The following is a 17,786-nucleotide window of genomic DNA, read 5'->3' as shown; positions in this document are numbered from 1 at the left end:
GAATGATGTACTCAAGCAAAAATAACAAATAATTCATTCTCAATACAATACAACTGTGGGAAAGATTATAAGACGTGTTATTCCCAATCATTATTTTTCTTGGAAGTTTATATTCACTATCCAAATATTTGTCATTGATGTGATAAGGCATTTTTTGCTGACAGGTATGCATGTGACTTGTCTAGACATGCACAGACACATTTACAACAAGCTGCCCTGAGGGAAGAAACAGTAAACCGGATTTGTGATTTACTTTTTTCAGGTTGTTTTATCACTTAAAATCACTTGAACCTATATGGTATCTCTCTAGTGAAAAAGGTTTTTTGGGGGGGACAGTGTTTGTATTTTTTGAGTAGCCAACCAGCAATGCCTGCTACCCCTAAAAGATTCGCCATGACACAGGGAAAGACAGGACAAGGTTTATAATGACACTAGGAGTATTTCATTTGATTTTCAGTAGGGCGGATCACTGAGCATGAGTAGCACAGTCTAGCACTCTGTTGTGTTTGCCAAGCCTATGTCCTTATAATTGAGTTGACCTGCAGTGTGCTTGCACTGTAATGGGCCGTGATGATTACAGTGAGTACACTGGTTGATTATTAAATGGTTGATAGTTGTGTCCTTGTGGAGACTGTCCTTCACGAGCTGTCCTAGAGGACCAAACTTCTCAAGAATGTGCCAACAAAGATGCATTCTTACAGTGTGAGGTATTATCTCTGCAAGTCACATATACTCAAATAAGATGTGCAGTATTATTTTTGCCACCTGTTCAAATTGGCTCTGGATTGGAGACAAATTTGTAGCAGTGTAGACACACAGAACACACATTCACTTAACAAACATAGCAAATCTTTCGGCTTGTGGTTTGTTTTTGGCTGTCAAATCACTACTGAATGCACCCTCAGCTGGCAGGCACACATCACACTTGTTTACCACTCTTTGACCTCACGTTCTTTTCGGAACTGTATTTGGCTGTTAAATATAACGCCAAACATTTCACAGAGGATACAAGAAGGCGAGAGATATGTAACGTGATGACACATTCTGTGCAGTCTTCAACTGTGCTGCAGTCATAAAAGAAACTAAAACCACAATCTCCTCCATATTCCAAAGTATACTGTAAATAAATCATTATGTTCTCTAAGAAACCAGAAAAACCTGTTGTTTTAAAATATCTGCAACATTTGTTTAAAAGGTTTCATCCTGAGCTACCACACATACAGCACAGCATCTGACACACTGTGTTTGAGAAAAATGCACATGTGTAAGCACACACTGTATACTGCTGCAGTGGAGGCACCTCGCACTGTCTAACATGTGTGTGGGTTTGTACCCTCTGGGATAAGATAATGGCAGGCAGGGGCATGCTGGGATAGAAACCTGAACATCTGCCCAGTTTGATGCACTGCTCCCCAGCCCCTCTCCAAGGTCAGGGCGTCAGCTCAGAGCCCTTATGCTTTCCCATGAGAAAACAAACTGACTGGAGACAAACTGCCAGTAACACACTGCAAACAGACACCCTAGTGTGAGCAGGCCTCTCTCTTTCTCTTTCTCGACACACACTGGAGCCTTCTGCTGCTGTTTAGTCAAATGGAGGCCACTCAGATAGACCCTGCTCTGTGTAAAAACCCTATTTCAGTTCTTAAATCAGCAATTTAATCGATTGATTGATATTGTAATAACACACTAAGAAAGAACTGTTTTTAAATTGTAAAATTGTCTTCATCTCAGGAATCGTTGCCTGATTAAATCTGAATGAGCTTTCTTTTTATTCTATTTGAAAGGTTACTGATGAGATCCATCCTGCAGGCTTTCACAGAAACGTAAAGTCTGTACTGTGCGTTGTTCCTTTTCACGACAGATTGTGCCACAGTTGATGTAAAGTGTGTTGTTGTGAGGTGTTGATCTCTTATTGCACATTTGAAAGTGAGACTTTCCTCCGTCACACCTTTTACTCAAGGCATTGAAATGAAGACGTGAAACAAAAAGTGAAAAGACTGCAGCATCCACAGTCAATGGATTCGTCTCTGTGAAAGTGACAGAAATGTATGCTCATATCTTCTTTTGATTACTATCAGTTCTTTATAACGTACCCTCACAATAACAGCAGTTATTTCAAAAACCTACAGGCAGAGATGTACATAAATCTGGACAGTCTTGATTTTGATAGAGACAAGCCGATCATTTTGGCAGAACATCGTAACAAGCGTACGTGCATTCAGACCGGCAGTCCAGAAATAGTGCACAATAGCTTCCTGGTGTGTCTGTCTCGCCCCTGAAAAGCAACTCATGCAAAAGATTTACAGCCTTTGCTCATCAAGACTATTTCCTGTTGAAGCAAATTTAAAATAACACAATATGATATCAAACACTAGAACACTGGCTGAGTAACATGACAATCAAGACGGGACATGTCAAGTATTTGCTCAATAATGACAGCTATCAAAACTCATAAGTTGGTCTATGGATTAGTGTTGAAATAAAGATGTCATAATTAGATTATTTTTATTAATATGACACATGGTTGAAAAAACTGTCTTGGATATGAAGATGTCTTTTGGCAGAAAACATAAATCCCTTGGGGTAAGGATTTTCCAACAAACGAGCGCCCTGCCATGAGCTTCACATGACAAAGACTAACACCATATGGTATATGGACATGTCAGAGGAAACTACTATCATTCTAAGATCCAGCATCTCCTACAGAAACCACCCGTGGTAATGGCTCAGAAGGTCCCCTAGAATTATGAATGACCAGTTTGAACTGTCCACCTAGATGTTAAAAATGTGCGTTTCATACTAACAACCACATAAAATCCTCCGACACGTGATTCCCTGGAACAGAGCTTCATGCATAAAAGGTAGACAAGCCCTTTTCTTCTTAACCGACACACAAATTAGTATGTAAGACCTGATCCTGATAACAGAGTCCAGAAAACGTGAGCCTAATACTGACCTACTGACTCACATGAGTACATGAAACAATACACAATAAGGATAGGCTACTTCTTGCAGAAACCCACAGAAACCCAAGATCTATCATTATGAAAGCAAAAGCACACCAATGTCTTCCTCCTCTCTGACAGATTATGGGGCTGTATGGGCATATGCACCCATGCAGGCAGGAAGAGGGGGGGCTGCAAGTACCCTACATCTTTTGTCTGGTTTTGCCGAAAATGAAAAAAATGGCATGTACCTATATCACATGCTCATCACAAATGATATTGGACAAGCACGACTTTACTACTGGCCTCTCGGTTCATTCATATTCAGTTCCAGCAGACTGCAGCTCGGTGTGCAAACCGCTGCACAGCGCCTGCCTTCATGGGTGCGCCTGCCGTCTCATTCATGTGTCTCAGTTGAGGGGGGTTAGAGTGGAAGGGGAGGAGGAGGGGGGTGTATTGAAAGCTATTGGCGTCGATCAAAACATCCATACAACAGCAGCAGACCCCTTGTGCAGTAAACTGGTGTCATATATGAGCCCGAGTGGACAGTGATTAAAACCAGGCTATATTTGTGCGTTTACAGCAGCCGGGTCAATAGACGGTATAGCCCTTTAAAATACTGTCACCTACATGTTTATTCGCGGCTGTGAAACCAGACTAAAATCCAATACGGGAATAAAGGCTACTGCATTCACTTTATTCCAAGAGCAGGATTTTTATTTTTATTTAAAGCACATTTGGACTGACTCCTAGTTTTCCCAGAGTCTGAGCATGCACAGTCAACCCACCTGCTTGTGTTGTATCGGTCAGATCGTAGCTCATCCCCGGGTACTCCCTCAGCTTCCTCCCGCTCAGGTTCAGTATCCCCGAGCACACGGCATCCTCCAGAGCCCGGTCCAGGCTGCGGGCCGTGTGGTGCTGCTGCTGCTGGTGGTGCTGGTACTGGCTGATGCCCGGGCTCCAGTGAGGTCCGCTAGCGTAGTGATGGCTTTGTAGAGCAGTGACAGCTCCCACACCTCCCTGACTAGACGCCATTTTCGTGTAAAAAAAAAAAGAAAAAAAAGAAATTACTCTCTTACAATAATAACAGCGCACAGCGGCAGACTCTCCGCCCATGCGCATCCAGGGTGCATTCCCCGGACTGACGCTAGGGGATGGGCTTCTGAGGTAGTGCTGCTGCTGCTGCTGCTGGTGATGATGGTAGTGATGGTGATGGTGAGGAGGGTATGGTGGCCATTTTAGGCTTTTACTCTTCCTCCACCTGCTAATATACCCAAATCCCAGCAGGGGCCCCAGTGCAGCACGCAGGGGGCAGGGGCCCTTCATGCAATCCTATTGACTATTGACTAATTTAAACAGCTATGATTAATCACTGTGAGAAATATCGAATCTAGAGACACTGTCAGATGTTTAAAGAAGTGTCATGTGGTGCATATCTTTCTGATATATTGGTGCACGCCCTACATTTTACAACCAAACATGTTGCATTAGATATATTTTTAAAATGTGCAGCACGCTTAGAGTCATTACTGACCTTTTTTCCACTGTGTATCAATTATGATTTATCATCTTGTGCTTACTGCTGCTGCTGATGAGAGATTAGCAATGGGCTGACTGAAGAATGGAAGCTACATGAAGAAAAATGATTATACAGAACCGTACTGTGATAACTTCTAAAGCAGCTTCATTTGAGCAGGATATGCCTGTGTCACAATAGAACATTTAAGTTATCCCTCTAACACCACAGCAAAAGACCACTAAAATAACCAAAATGCCCCTCTGGCCAGCCCAAGCACCCATCATCTGCCTATATACACCAAGGCATCCCAAATGCTCCTGTGTCTTTCTAGTCAGCCCATGTTTCAAATATTATATGCATCTCTGGTAGACACAATCAACTGCCCCTCAGGTCATCCCTGTGATAATTAATACCTATTACCTATGGCAGTTCCTGAACTCAAGCACTGAGCCTCTCTGCAGTGAAGCACGGAAGTTTACAACAACTTACATTTCATTGGTTGAAACTATGTTTTCCCTGCAGGGAAAAATCACTCTTAGTTGGTGCTCTGTGTGCTCATTTTTGTTCACGTTTTATTAAAGTCATGGTTGTATATGATGGGGATGGCTTCATTCTACATTTGTATTTCCACATTTTTCAAAATGATCTCTATGAATTTGTTTCGCCACTAAAAAGCTTATGTTGAAAATATTTGCATTGTAGTTTTAAGGGCTGCAGCTGAGGATTATTTTCATTATTGATTCATCTGTTGAATATCTTCTTGAATGGATTAGTTGTTTGTTCTATAACATGTCATGCTGATCTCTATAAAATTGTGGAAATGTTTATTGCCATTACCCAAAGCCCTTGCCGCAACCTCAAATCTCTTGTTTTGTCCCCTCCAACAGTCCACAGCTTAAAAATATTCACTTTACTCTAAATGAGCACTAAAGAAACTAAAGAAACATTTGAGAGGCTGGAACAAGAAGAGTGTGGCATTTTATTCTTGGAAAAAAAAAAGAGTTGGCCATAAATTGTCTGTCAATTGCCAAATTCACAATTATACCAGACTAATAATTAAACCAGACTACTATTACTACTAATAATGAACTAGCTACTGAGTTGACATTTCTGATATGACATGGTAGAATATGAATATGTTGCATAGTTGTTTTGGGGTTTTTTCAGTGTTGTTTCAAATCTATGATCATTTTAAAGGTGCCAGATTGTACTACTGTTGAAATGTACTGCAACATACGGACAGGGATTTCTAATCTTGTGTCCACCCCATTACACTAATGAGGTGAAGCTAAATAACAGAAAACACCTCTCTGTATAATGAAATATAATTCAACAGTATCCCAAACAGCTCCAAACAGCCTCCAAAATGACCAGACAGTTTATTTAATGCCTCTCTGAAAACACTTTCAACAAAAACTGAACATTATAACCTTCATGAAGTGAGAATTTACTGCAGGACTGTTGTATTAGACTACAATACTTTCAGCAAGGTTGACATGATGCACTGACAACTACTGGTGATAACTGATTTATAGCAGTTAGTATTTGTATTGTTTATTGACATAATTCAACTGTGTACTTTACAAGAAGCTATCTGGCAGACACCACCGCACACAAACACAGCAGACAGAGACTTCACCAAAGAAAAGGACAGATTTCCATTCCATTCATAAATATGTATGAGCCCAGATAGAGACAGACCCTGTACTGTACTGGACTAATAACAAAATATAAATAACAGGTAAAAAAAAAAAAAAAAAAAGGACCATTAATAACAAACAGTAGAAGGCAGCAGCACGCCATTGTAGCGTCCAGTCTGCCTTAAAAAAACAGCGGAGAAGAAGAAGCTCTTCACTGGGCTCCAGTCGGGAATCTCGCCTCTGATGTTGTGATAGAAATCAGTGGTCGTCGCAACCAAAATGGTGAAGCAATAGCACTTACACACATTGTAAGTTACAGCTTTAGCTAAGGTATGAAGCTGTGTGCATGCAGTGTTGTTTAATAATCTCCTGTGCCGTCAGTCGCTGCTTAGAAAGCGTTATTAGACAGTCCTGTTAGCTTCACTGTCTGTATGGCAGCCACAGTTAGCAGATGTGCACGGTAACAGATAGCTTTTTGCATCCGTAGGAGACATTATCAGGAGTATATCTGACGGGGAAATATATGTTCAATATATAAAGGTGAAGGCTGGGTTAGTTTTACATATCGACAGTCAGCTAAGCTAAACATTAATGTTAGCTAACGTTAGCAGAGTGAGGAGATAGTTGAGGTTTAATAGCAGGCCTTTTAAACACTGTTTGTGGTAAACATGGACTTAAAGTGTGGATGTGTTCATTTTGCAGTGCGAGGGAATTCAGGATAGTCTCCAAGTAATATTATCAATATGTGTTGAAGCTTATGTGTTTGGCTGGTGTAATTGTCATGACAAACCGAGCTCTCTGATGTTTCAACAGTTTCTAGTGGATGTCAGCTATGAATAGCAACGGATTTTGTTTTGACATGTTTAATTATTTAATCATTTTATTTTTGGCTCGTCGCTAATATTTTCACATTGTCTGAGCAGATGCTTTCATTCAGCTACATCTCAACTTATGAAAAACAAAAGGGGGTGGTGGAAGCAGGTGGGAGGGGGGAGGGAGTGAGGCTGTAGTGACATAATTTCATAATGTATGCTGGTGTTTTGGATCAACCAGTTCCCAGAAAATGAGAGGTCATAAGTGATGGAAATAAGTAGTGCTGCAGCAAATAATTATTTTCAGTACAGATTCATCTGTAATCAATGATAAAACATATATTGTTTCCCAAAGCCTGAGATGCAACCTAAAATGTCTTGTTTTGTCACGACCAACAGTCCACAACCCAAAGATATTCAGTGTACTATCACAGAGGACTAAAGAAACCAGAAAATATGTCTGTTTAAGAAGCTGGAGCCAAAGAATTTGGGCATTTTTTCTTTAAAAAAGAAAGAAAGTAACAATTCATTAATAATAAAATAGTTGGCAATGTATTTTCTGTTGATCAATTAATCTACTTATTTCAGCTCCATAAATAAGTAAATATTTATTTGTAGAAAATGGTTGTGACAAACATGTGCTGCTTTTTCCTGCCCTGTGCCTCAGAAGAAGAAGGAGGCGCCCTATTCTTTATTGTTCTCCCTCAGTTTGTGCACCCTATTTAAAGGAGACAAAGATACAGAATATAAGTAACAGAGTAACAGTAATTTGAACATCAAATTGACAAAATGATTCCGTCTAAGGGCATGAGGACAGCTATTGTGGGATAAGATCATACTAGGTTGGGTTGGAATAGTGATAACAAGTCAGGCTGTTTGAGGTAAAATAATGAAAAAAAGGAGATTATGTCATTGATTGAACACTATTTGTCAGTCATTTAAAAAATACTATTAAATTGTATTATAATTAAAAAATTTGACATTTAACTTTCCACTTTCCTCTTTTTTTTTGTTTTGCAGTTTGAGCATGGCAGACCGAAAGGGAAAACCTGTCACTCCAGTCAAAACACTAACAAAAAAAGAACAAGAAGAGCTCAAGAAGAAGGTAAGGAGGTCTGGGATGTACCACTTTTGATTATGATTTTTAGCTCGTTTCGGATTTGTTTATCCAAAAAGAGAATCTAGCAGTCTAGGATGGGTTAACATATTAGTATTTACCCATCTTAAAATTCTGAATTGATTGACAGTGAACAAAGTGAAGGAGTAAAATAAATACTTGAACATGTGCATGACTTTCCAGGAAGAAGAAAAAGCAGCAGAAGTTTTTGAAGAATTCTTGGCATCATTTGAGACATCGAGTGAGAAAAGCAGAGTGAAAACCTTTGTGCGTGGGGGTATCGTGAATGCAACTAAAGGTCAGGGGCTGAGACTTCATCTTTTACACTCCTGTTTTTGGCTGGAAATGTCTGAACAAAAAATTAATTATGATTTGATATGAATAGTCTGTTCCAGTAATGTTGAACCTAATGACCCAGACGTCTTTGGAGACCTAACAATAAGTATTAGAGAACATCAGGCTGGCTCAGGGGTCGAATAGTTCACCATTTTAATTTTTCAGTGTATCATTTTAATGGTTTAATGAAATGCTGTAATCAGCAGTCCACTATCACTTTAGTTTAAAAAATAGGTCTCTTTCAGTTCTTAAAATTAGTGTTACACATAAAGATATCCCTGTCTTTTAAGTTTTAACCTCAAACATAGCAACAGGACTGAGACTCGATCTTGACCTGAGGCCAGTCTGTCTTATATTACTATTACCTGAATTTGAGTTAGCATTCCTCATCTATTGTTGGATTGTCAGTGTTAAGGGATTGTTCTACTTTTTGCAGAGGAGGAAGCAGCAGAGGTCAAGAAAAATAAGCTGTATCGTCCTGCCTCAAAGTTTGTCCCTGTGTCCCAGCATGTCTCATCAGCATCGTCTGCTGAAAACAAAAAGTCTGTAAGTTTATACTTTAATGTTTGTGCGAGCAGAATTACTGAATTCGCTAAAAATGCAAACTTACCTTTTACACTTACTATTCAAAGTAAGATCTTAAAATGTGGAAACCCTGTGAATTACATGTACAATCAGTCAGTTGTAAGAATAACTACAATGGCGTCCTGTTTGATTAACAGAGTTTTAAAAGAAAGACGGAAGAAAAGAAGAAGAGTAACCTTGAACTCTTTAAAGAAGAACTTAAGCTGTAAGTATTTTTACAGCTTGATAATCATGTTTCAGTTCAGGCTGTTGATAACTTTTTTTCTTTTTTTTTAATGTGTAAAATGCAGAATACAAGAAGAGCGAGAGGAAAGACACAAAAGGAAGAAAAATGACCCTGTTGGAGGAGGAGGGGGAGGGTATGGAGATGTGGACATACCCTTATCAGGACGATCAAGTAAGTAGTTCATTATCTGTTTTATTGAAGATTTGAACAGCATAAAATATCCAAATCATCAGCCAGACCATAGGAAATAACCTGGATGTCCTTGCATGGAGAACCTGTAGCTTAACATATTTAAATGAACATTTTTAAGTGTTTGTAAGTGCCTTTGGATAATTTAATGGTGATCAAGTGTTTAAAAGATGGTACTTAAAACAGTCACTGTTCAGCCCTGCTCCTTAAGACTTTAAAGTTTTGCTAAACGGCTACTTTTAGTCATGCTGACATCAATCCTGTTTTTTCCTACAGCCCTTTATGATGACTTAACAGTGCCAACCACCACTAACCTCTACATTAGCTGCATTAGCCCAAAGGTAACGCCGCAGACTGATTTTGATTGGCTCAGCACAGCATAGATGTACATTTAATCACAGTTCATTTTTATTATTTTTCAGATGAACGAGGAGTTGCTCTGCAAAGAGTTTGGTAAGTATGGTCCCCTGGCCAGTGTGAAGATAATGTGGCCCCGAACAGACGAGGAGCGCTGCCGGACTTCCAACAGAGCCTTTGTGGCTTTCATGACACGGAAAGATGCAGAGAGAGCTTTGGCTGCACTTGATGGTACAGTTAACTCTACAGGCTCCATTTACAGGCTGCAGTAACAGGTTGATCGAATAAATGACTCTTATTGTAGGCCGTCACACTGACTTTGATTGTGGGATTGTGTTTTATATCATAGGTAAAGTGATTATGGGGTTTGAAATGAAGCTGGGATGGGGTAAACCAGCTCGCATTCCACCTCAGCCTCTCTACACACCGGTGGGGGTGAGGGCCACGCCACCACCCCCATCTGGTCTGCCTTTCAATGCTCAGCCAAGGGATCGCTTCCGTAATGACTTCACCAAGCCGCTGGGCATGTCTAAAGGGGAGCTTGACAAGGTAACATTGCCTCTCTTCTCTGGAGTGTCTGCATGACCTTTTTTTTGTTTGCACATATATTTAAATGACAAGTAATGGGTTTTGACAGCTCTAGGCTGGTGAGGTTATTGTACAAGAGTAAGAATTACAGCCTGTAAAAGAGAAGGTTTTCCATATGCTAATTTTTTCATTCTTATTTTTAGAAAAGTGTACAAACAGTGAAACTTTATCATTTGGCCTTTTTGTTCAGCTGGATTACAGTACGGTCATTTCAGACTGCAGCAGGGTTGTGACTGATTCAGGGAATCAAGAATTAAAGTCACCTTGTGGAGTTTCTGATCTCTAGCAGCCCACGGAGGCAGTTTTGTTTTGAGTGGATTCACACATGCACACAGAGGACATGAAATACAGTCTTGCAACACATAGATATACTGTACATACAAGTATATTGTGGGAAAAGGTCCATCCACTTGCAGCCATCATAACTCAATAAATTGAATCAATTAGTTTTCCAGCAGTTTGCATTGTCACTAAATACCAGACATTTATTTGTAATACAATACTGTGTTGATTAAACAAATTATGCTACCAAAATACATATGTTTAATGAAAAGTAACAATAGGCCAATATTACTACAATAAATTAAAGTTTAGCCTACATTTTGTAATCATTTTAGAAGTATTGTCTGTCTGTCTTATAATAAGGCTACCACAGCCTGGATGTGGTATCTTCTACATGTATAGTACCAGTCAATAGTTTGGACACAGCTTCCCATTCTTTTGAATGAGAAAGTATGTCCAAACCTTTGACTGGTACTGTATATCTATGATTTTACACATTTCCACTGATTTACAGGTGGATGTAAAGTATGAGAAATGCAGCAATGTGTCAGCAAAGGCAGTGAAGAAGAAGATGGCAAAGCTAGTGAATACAGATGTGAACAACGCAGGGTTTAGAATTCTGAAATCAAATACAGCTTTGCAAATGTTTCATGTGGATGGAAATGCATTCAGCGCATTTGTCAGACCTCAGGGATACACATAATGTGAACACATAATTGTTGTTTGTTTACAGAAAACTCCACAGGGCAGCTTTAATCCATGTTGAACAAGCCAAACTGTCATTTTGTCATCTGTCATTGTAAAAAGTTGAGAATCACTGATTATGTTGCATGTTTGTTCATTCACTTGATTCATCACGTCGTCTGTGTAGTGTCATGTTAGAGAATGAAGAGATCTGGAAAAGCACAATTAACGTAACAAGAGTTTGTATTTAAAGTGATTATCCACATGTGTATCTCTTAAATCTGTTAGATGGATTAGTGTCAGTAGTTGGAGTAAGCTGTGTCACCCCTCTCCCCCATTTCACTGACTATGAATGCTATCGTCGTTTTCTATGCTGTATGTATCCTGCAGTGTTTCATCTGTACAAATACTCACTTTTTTACTATTTTTACTATTTGATTTGACTTCACAAACAGACTCTGTCCGAAGCCGTAGTCAAAGTGGTTATCCCAACCGAAAGGTACACACACTCTTCTTACTACAACTGACCAGCTGTTATAACACAAGTGTTATAGGACGGAGGCTGTGGTGCGCTTGTGTCCATGCAGGATGAGAGATTCAGGCAGAAAGTCCCAGAGCAGTAACTGCATTAAAACACTTTGTGGTGTTGCAACAAATGTCAGTGGATATTCTGACATCTGCAATTTAGGACTGTGAATGTTAAAAGTCACCATGTCCTCTAATTTACATACAGTGAATGCAAATACTACTAATAATGTAGACACTTGTATTTTCTCCCTCTAGTTTTTTCAAATACAGAATATTTATGCTGTTTCCTCCCTAATATTAAGGGTGTTATTGTGAAAAGTGAATAGTGATACTTTGTATATTACTTTTAGAGCCATTGATTTTTATACCGACATCTTTGAACCCAGGGTTTCCCGTGGGTTGGCTGAGACACTGCAGACCGATACAGCTAGAAGGCAGATAGATGTAACGTTAACCCGAGCCAGATGATCTCAGACGTAGTTCTCGAGGCTAAAGCAGTGAGAAATAGAAAAAGTGTAACAGCAGTGGTAGATCTGACTCACAATCAGCAACACTGCATGGAAATACAGTGCTGAGAGGTTTCAGGCATGAAGCCCCAATTCACTGCAACTACAAATTCTGATTTAGTATACGTGGACCATGTATTGATCTAATTATTGACTGAATTTGCAAAACAAATGGTGGCTGTTATCTCAAAAATCTTAATAAAAACTGGCCTCTGAATTCAGTAAAATATGTGAGCTCTGTGGTTTGAACCTTCTCGACAATCAAACAAGGTAAAATAGCCAAACCTACACTTTGGATTGGGGCTTTGCAACTGTTGAGTGCTTGTGAATGGCTATTGCCTCTTGTTGCAGTGTGATTCCTTTTACCCCTTTCATGTGCACAGTGACCCAGGAATATTAAAGTATGCTGTCACAGTCTCTCTTCAACGTTGGTGCTGGTGACTATGCAGTTTTGTACAGTGGGGTGTGCTATAGTCTGACACCTTATTATGACCAACAGTGAATTCTCCGACATACAGTGACACTGTTACAGTAAACTAGCCAAGTCTCAGCCTTCAACTGGATCAGAGCCAACCTAACAGAGTCAGCTGCATTCAATGTAACAGCGAGTCTGCAGTTTGCATGGGCCACTAGTTCAGTTAAAGAGGTAATAGAGATCTCACACTGTAACTGACAGTCAGAGAGACGAGTGCACTGAGGGTTTTGACACAAACACTGGCCTGATATACTCTCTTTCCCTGCAGGAATTTATTATTCCTCATTCACAGAATGATAGAGTTTGTGGTGCGTGAAGGGCCCGTTTTTGAAGCCATGATAATGAACAAGGAAAAAAACAACCCTGATTACAGGTACGTACTGTATTGCTGCACCTGGTTATGTGTTGTACCCGCAAGTGGCCTTGGCGGGTACATACCGTATTAATGTGCTCACTCTTTACTGTCTCAGGTTTCTTTTTGACAACAAAAGTCAAGATCACGTGTACTATCGCTGGAAACTATTTACTGTCCTCCAGGTATGTCTTTACTGAATGTGGAAGCTTTGTTAAGGTCCTCCTGATTTAACTCTTTCATATCAATTGTTTTACTCCATGAAAATAAAACAGCAGTGCAATTGTGTGTGATTTTCCATGTACTTGTCCCTCACTCGAACTACAGGGAGAGTCCCTGACCGAGTGGAGGACCACAGATTTTCGCATGTTTCGGGGGGGCTCCATATGGAGACCCCCTGTCCTAAACAACTACTCACAGAGAGGTGAAGAGAAGGCAGAAGTGGAGGAGGAAGCTTCCCCTGAGGAGGAGGAGGTGAAGAAAGGACAGCTCAGAGCAGAGTAAGTTTGTCTGACATAGTGACATTTATGTTTGTAACTTTATATGAACTAAATGACACCAGTTATTCTTCTATTGCTTCCATTCAGGCACAGACAGAGACTGGAGACGCTGCTTAAAGAGCTCACCCCAAGCAGAGAAGATATCGCCAATGCCATGCTGTTTTGTCTCGAGCGAGCAGACGCAGCAGAGGAAGTGGTGGCACACATCACTGAGTCTTTTTCATTGCTTCAGACGCCCCTGCAGAAGAAGGCAAGTCTTTAAATTAATAAAGTTACACTGTATGTATATGTAGAGCATGGCTGATTTCACTCACTTCATTATTTACCTCTAACAGATTGCCAGATTGTACCTCGTGTCAGACATCTTGCACAATTCGTGTGCCAAAGTAGCCGGTGCCTCATATTATCGTAAATAGTAAGAGATCATCCCTCTGTTCAGCTTTAAAACTTGTATCATGTTTTATTTATTTTCCATCTGACAGTCTTAAAGTGTCTGTGTGTCTGTCTCCTCAGTTTTGAAACAAAGCTAATGCAGATATTTGGAGATCTTAATGCAGCGCACAAAAACATACAAGCCAGGCTACAGGCTGAACAATTTAAGGTAATCATGTCTTTCATGGCCTCACTTAAAGAAATCCCACACACACACACCCAAAATAAACAGAGCAACAACATGTCTTTGTCTTTTCTCCTCAGCAAAAGGTTATGAGTTGTTTTAGAGCATGGGAGGACTGGGCTATATACCCGGAGCCTTATCTAATCCACCTTCAAAACATCTTCCTGGGCTTTGCCAAAGTAAGGGAGGAGAGGATAGAGGCGGTGGAGGTGAGCTGAATATTTATTATAGTATTACAGATGTAATTCAATTTTTCTGATGGCATTTCTACAAGTTGGACATCTGTTTGTATTGAAAAATAATTTGAAAAGTTGAAATCCAGGTGTGCTAACAAATATACCTCCACTTCTCCTTTTTCTCATAGGAAGTACCCTCTGATCTCGACGGTGCGCCAATGGACAGCTCACTTATAGATGGGTTACCTTTGGACAGAGCTTCTGCGGAAGACCTGGATGGCTGCCCCCTGGGATGGGACCCTCTGGATGGAGTCCCTGTTGACGACATAGATGGTGTTCCTTTAGGAGCCGCCATAGACGACATTGACGGAATGCCCTGTGAGTCCGACACAGATCAAAGGGACATCTTTCAACCAGAAGTCCAGTTTCCTGTCCCCCGTCAGCGCTTAGCTGCCCAACTCCGTCCAAGTGTCTTAGATCAATACTCTGATCTCCATGAGGACAGAATATCTGGATGAAGAATTGATGTATTCATAAGCATCACTAAAAAACAAACTTAAACCATAATTTGAAAAAATCAGGGTTATAAAAATGGTGTGACTGCAAGCATTTAATAGATCGCTCTGACCCAGCTGTGTTTTTTTCCCTTCAGTGGATGACAGCAGCGTTCCTCACTCCAGAGTGCCTTTGTCTAAGTGGGAGAAGACAGGTGATACTGCAACATTTTCTCAAGGTGACAGTCAAAATTATCTGATTTCAGCTTCTATATATTTAATATTTTAGGGTTTATTTAGTTTAGTAAACTAAATTACTTTGGGTTATTGACTTAGATTGAGGACGTCCGCTTGGGCTTTGGGAAACAGTCAGACATTTTTCACTCTTTTTGCACATTTTCTAGACAAAGCGATTGATATTTGATCATTTGTAATGAAAATAATCATTACTTGCAGCACTACACAGGTTATAATGCCTTCTGCCACCTATAATCATGCTCATCTTTCTCCTTTCTCTGTCTTCTCTCTCAGCCAACACTGAGTCTAAGTGGGACACTGTGGTCGAGCCTGGCAGCGAGGATGAAGTGAATGTGAGGTAGGTAATGTGAAAAGCATACACAGAAGACACTAACTGTCAAATTGGAAGGAAAGTCATAAAATTCATAGTTGTCCTCTCCCTCCTGGCAACAGTGTCAACTCACAGGATGGAGATGAGGACTCAGACAGTGACACCAGTGATGACTCCTGCAGTTTGTCCAAATATGACAGTGCAGACTTCCAGAGCTCCCTCAGAAGTTTTCAAATGTCAGAGAGCAAAAGGAAAAGGTTGAGAGAGCTGGAGGTCAGTGCACAACCCCGACAATATATCTTCTTGTGCAGTAGATTTGCTAAAAACTGTTTACTTTCACACAAACATATATAGTATTTCCATATTCTATTATACATAAAACAGTTCACATTTGACACCATAGTTGGCTTCTGCCTATGGTAGCAACTTCAACCATTTCAAAACAAATATGCAGAACTCATCAGATGTCTCTGATGCAGGTGAAGGTTATGAAGTTTCAAGATGAGCTGGAATCTGGAAAGAGGCAGAGGAAGTCTGGGATGAGCATTCAACAACAGGTGGCACACTACAGGAACAAACTGTTACAGAAGGTTGGTTCTGTATGGTTGTTTGTTTTATCTTGAGTTATTACAGCAGTTATTTACAGTTTCCCACCAAGTATTATACAGGGAGGAGACTCTAAAGTAAGAATGCAGCCACCACTGATCTGTAAGAGAAATATTTCTTTAATCACAAACTGTATGGGAGCAACATTTACAAAAGTGCGTCTTATTAGTACATCAAAATTAGTCTATGACAGTAATCACTTGGCACAGTAAAAAAGAAAAAGAAAAAAAAAAGCAAAACTGATGCAAAGCACCCTAAGCTAGGCCCAGGCAGTGTGCAACTGCAGGGTCACAGGCGTAGCAGACCCACAGATCCTGTCCAATCTGCTGTACCTACAGCCGTAGTGTGTAAGGTGTGTATTTTACATTTTAAATGTGCAAAATTGACGTTTTGTTAACCGAAGTGCAGAAGACACAGGTGATACTGCTCAAAGTGCCAGCGTGTGTTCTTCCCTCAGTTAGTTTGGAGAACTTAGAAAAACGTCCAGGGGTTTATAGGTTAGAGGGGACACCTGCATGGTGCTAATAGTGGTTTCACTAACACAGAGAAAACGGCATCTATCAAAAATAAAAATCTTTAGCCTCAACTCTCAGACACAACAACAGCAGCTACGTTCTTTGCCTGTAGGTCGCAACATTGATGTGTCTACGTATACTGGTGGAACAGGTTGGCATGTGTGCAGCTGGTCTGACAATGAACAAATAGCTCCCTCCCTCTTGTGGAGAACTTGCAGACTAATAATCATGTGTTTTGCATCTCGGTACATTGGAATGTTTTATCGTCCACCACAGGAGTTTGAAAATGATGAAGAAAAGAACGAGAGATCGACACCGAAGTCTAAAGACAGATCGAAGGATGACAGAAAAGGCAAAGAGAGGAGCAAAAGAAGTGAGGACGGGGAACGAAGACGAGGACATAGCAGAGATTCTGATGAGCAGACACGACAATCGAGGAGCATCTCTCCCTTAAAGCAAGTGCCATGAGATGTTTCTGTAGTTTCAGTGTATTTATCCTGATTGTTATTGTCAAAGTCAATCTGTTGTCATATGATCTACCCATTCAACAGGACAAAGTCTCCCAAATGGTCCAAACGGTCCCGATCACCATCTCCAGACCGGAAGGCACGGAAGTCCAGGTCACGTTCACCGCATCGCTCCCACAAGAAGACAAAGAAGAGTAAACACTGACTTCTCAACCCTGGACCTCGCCATACATTACTGTGCTGCATTAGCCCGCAGCTGTCCAGGGGTTACACAATGCACCTCTCTGTCCTACAGTGCTTTGTTTTCTTGGTCCCAACTTAAAAGTATCCAGGCAGGATTCAGCACTCTTTTGTATGATAAAGTTTGAACACTGTAACTAATTATATATATTTTTGTTTTAATGTTTGTTTTTAAAATGATGACAGAAATGTTGCTGCAAAGCTCAGACACTAAATAAATCACTGTTGGTGATAAATGAGTATGTTTCTCTCCCAGAGGTGGAGGACATGATTGGTAGGGCCAGGTATCAACATATTTTAACTGCTTCTCTGGTGTCACTGATTGATTTTTTTTTTCTTTTTTCAAAGTTAAAGAAGGTTATCAACAAGCATTCATTTTTATTGAGGACATTAATAGAGCATCATTTGGTTCTGTTTACAAAAGCAGTAGATATGCAATGTTATACAGTAAATTTACAGTCCT

At 40.3% G+C, this 17,786-nt stretch overlaps 2 protein-coding genes across 5 annotated transcripts in view; one reads left to right on the top strand and one right to left on the bottom strand.

The window, feature by feature from the left end:
* lrch2 (leucine-rich repeats and calponin homology (CH) domain containing 2) overlaps nucleotides 1-4,061 on the bottom strand; it is a 37,964-nt gene extending 33,903 nt beyond the window's left edge. The window contains exon 1 of the mRNA XM_062433070.1: nucleotides 3,734-4,061. Coding sequence (XP_062289054.1) covers nucleotides 3,734-4,061 — 328 coding nt within the window. The remainder of the gene's footprint in view (nucleotides 1-3,733) is intronic.
* Nucleotides 4,062-6,318: 2,257 nt separating this feature from the next.
* Nucleotides 6,319-17,308, top strand: zgc:163098 (uncharacterized protein LOC100037380 homolog). 4 transcript variants are annotated; one of them, XM_062432647.1, is made up of 24 exons: nucleotides 6,319-6,412; nucleotides 7,937-8,021; nucleotides 8,217-8,331; nucleotides 8,806-8,915; nucleotides 9,092-9,159; nucleotides 9,245-9,351; nucleotides 9,646-9,710; nucleotides 9,792-9,957; nucleotides 10,076-10,275; nucleotides 11,736-11,779; nucleotides 13,058-13,162; nucleotides 13,260-13,326; nucleotides 13,469-13,641; nucleotides 13,729-13,891; nucleotides 13,977-14,056; nucleotides 14,155-14,242; nucleotides 14,338-14,466; nucleotides 14,622-14,811; nucleotides 15,086-15,166; nucleotides 15,459-15,522; nucleotides 15,618-15,768; nucleotides 15,975-16,085; nucleotides 16,893-17,071; nucleotides 17,168-17,308. In XM_062432647.1, the coding sequence occupies exons 2-24, from the start codon at nucleotides 7,944-7,946 to the stop codon at nucleotides 17,286-17,288; spliced, it is 2,655 nt and encodes an 884-aa protein (XP_062288631.1). In that variant the 5' UTR covers nucleotides 6,319-6,412; nucleotides 7,937-7,943; the 3' UTR covers nucleotides 17,289-17,308. The 4 variants fall into 4 exon arrangements, with proteins under 4 accessions (XP_062288631.1, XP_062288633.1, XP_062288634.1 ...); XM_062432649.1 differs by having other exon boundaries at nucleotides 6,329-6,434; XM_062432650.1 differs by having other exon boundaries at nucleotides 6,343-6,386.
* Nucleotides 17,309-17,786: the final 478 nt, after the last annotated feature.

This window comes from Scomber scombrus, chromosome 14, assembly GCF_963691925.1.
Source record: "Scomber scombrus chromosome 14, fScoSco1.1, whole genome shotgun sequence".
Taxonomy (NCBI): Eukaryota; Metazoa; Chordata; class Actinopteri; order Scombriformes; family Scombridae; genus Scomber; species Scomber scombrus.
This window is presented reverse-complemented; position numbering and strand designations above follow the sequence as displayed.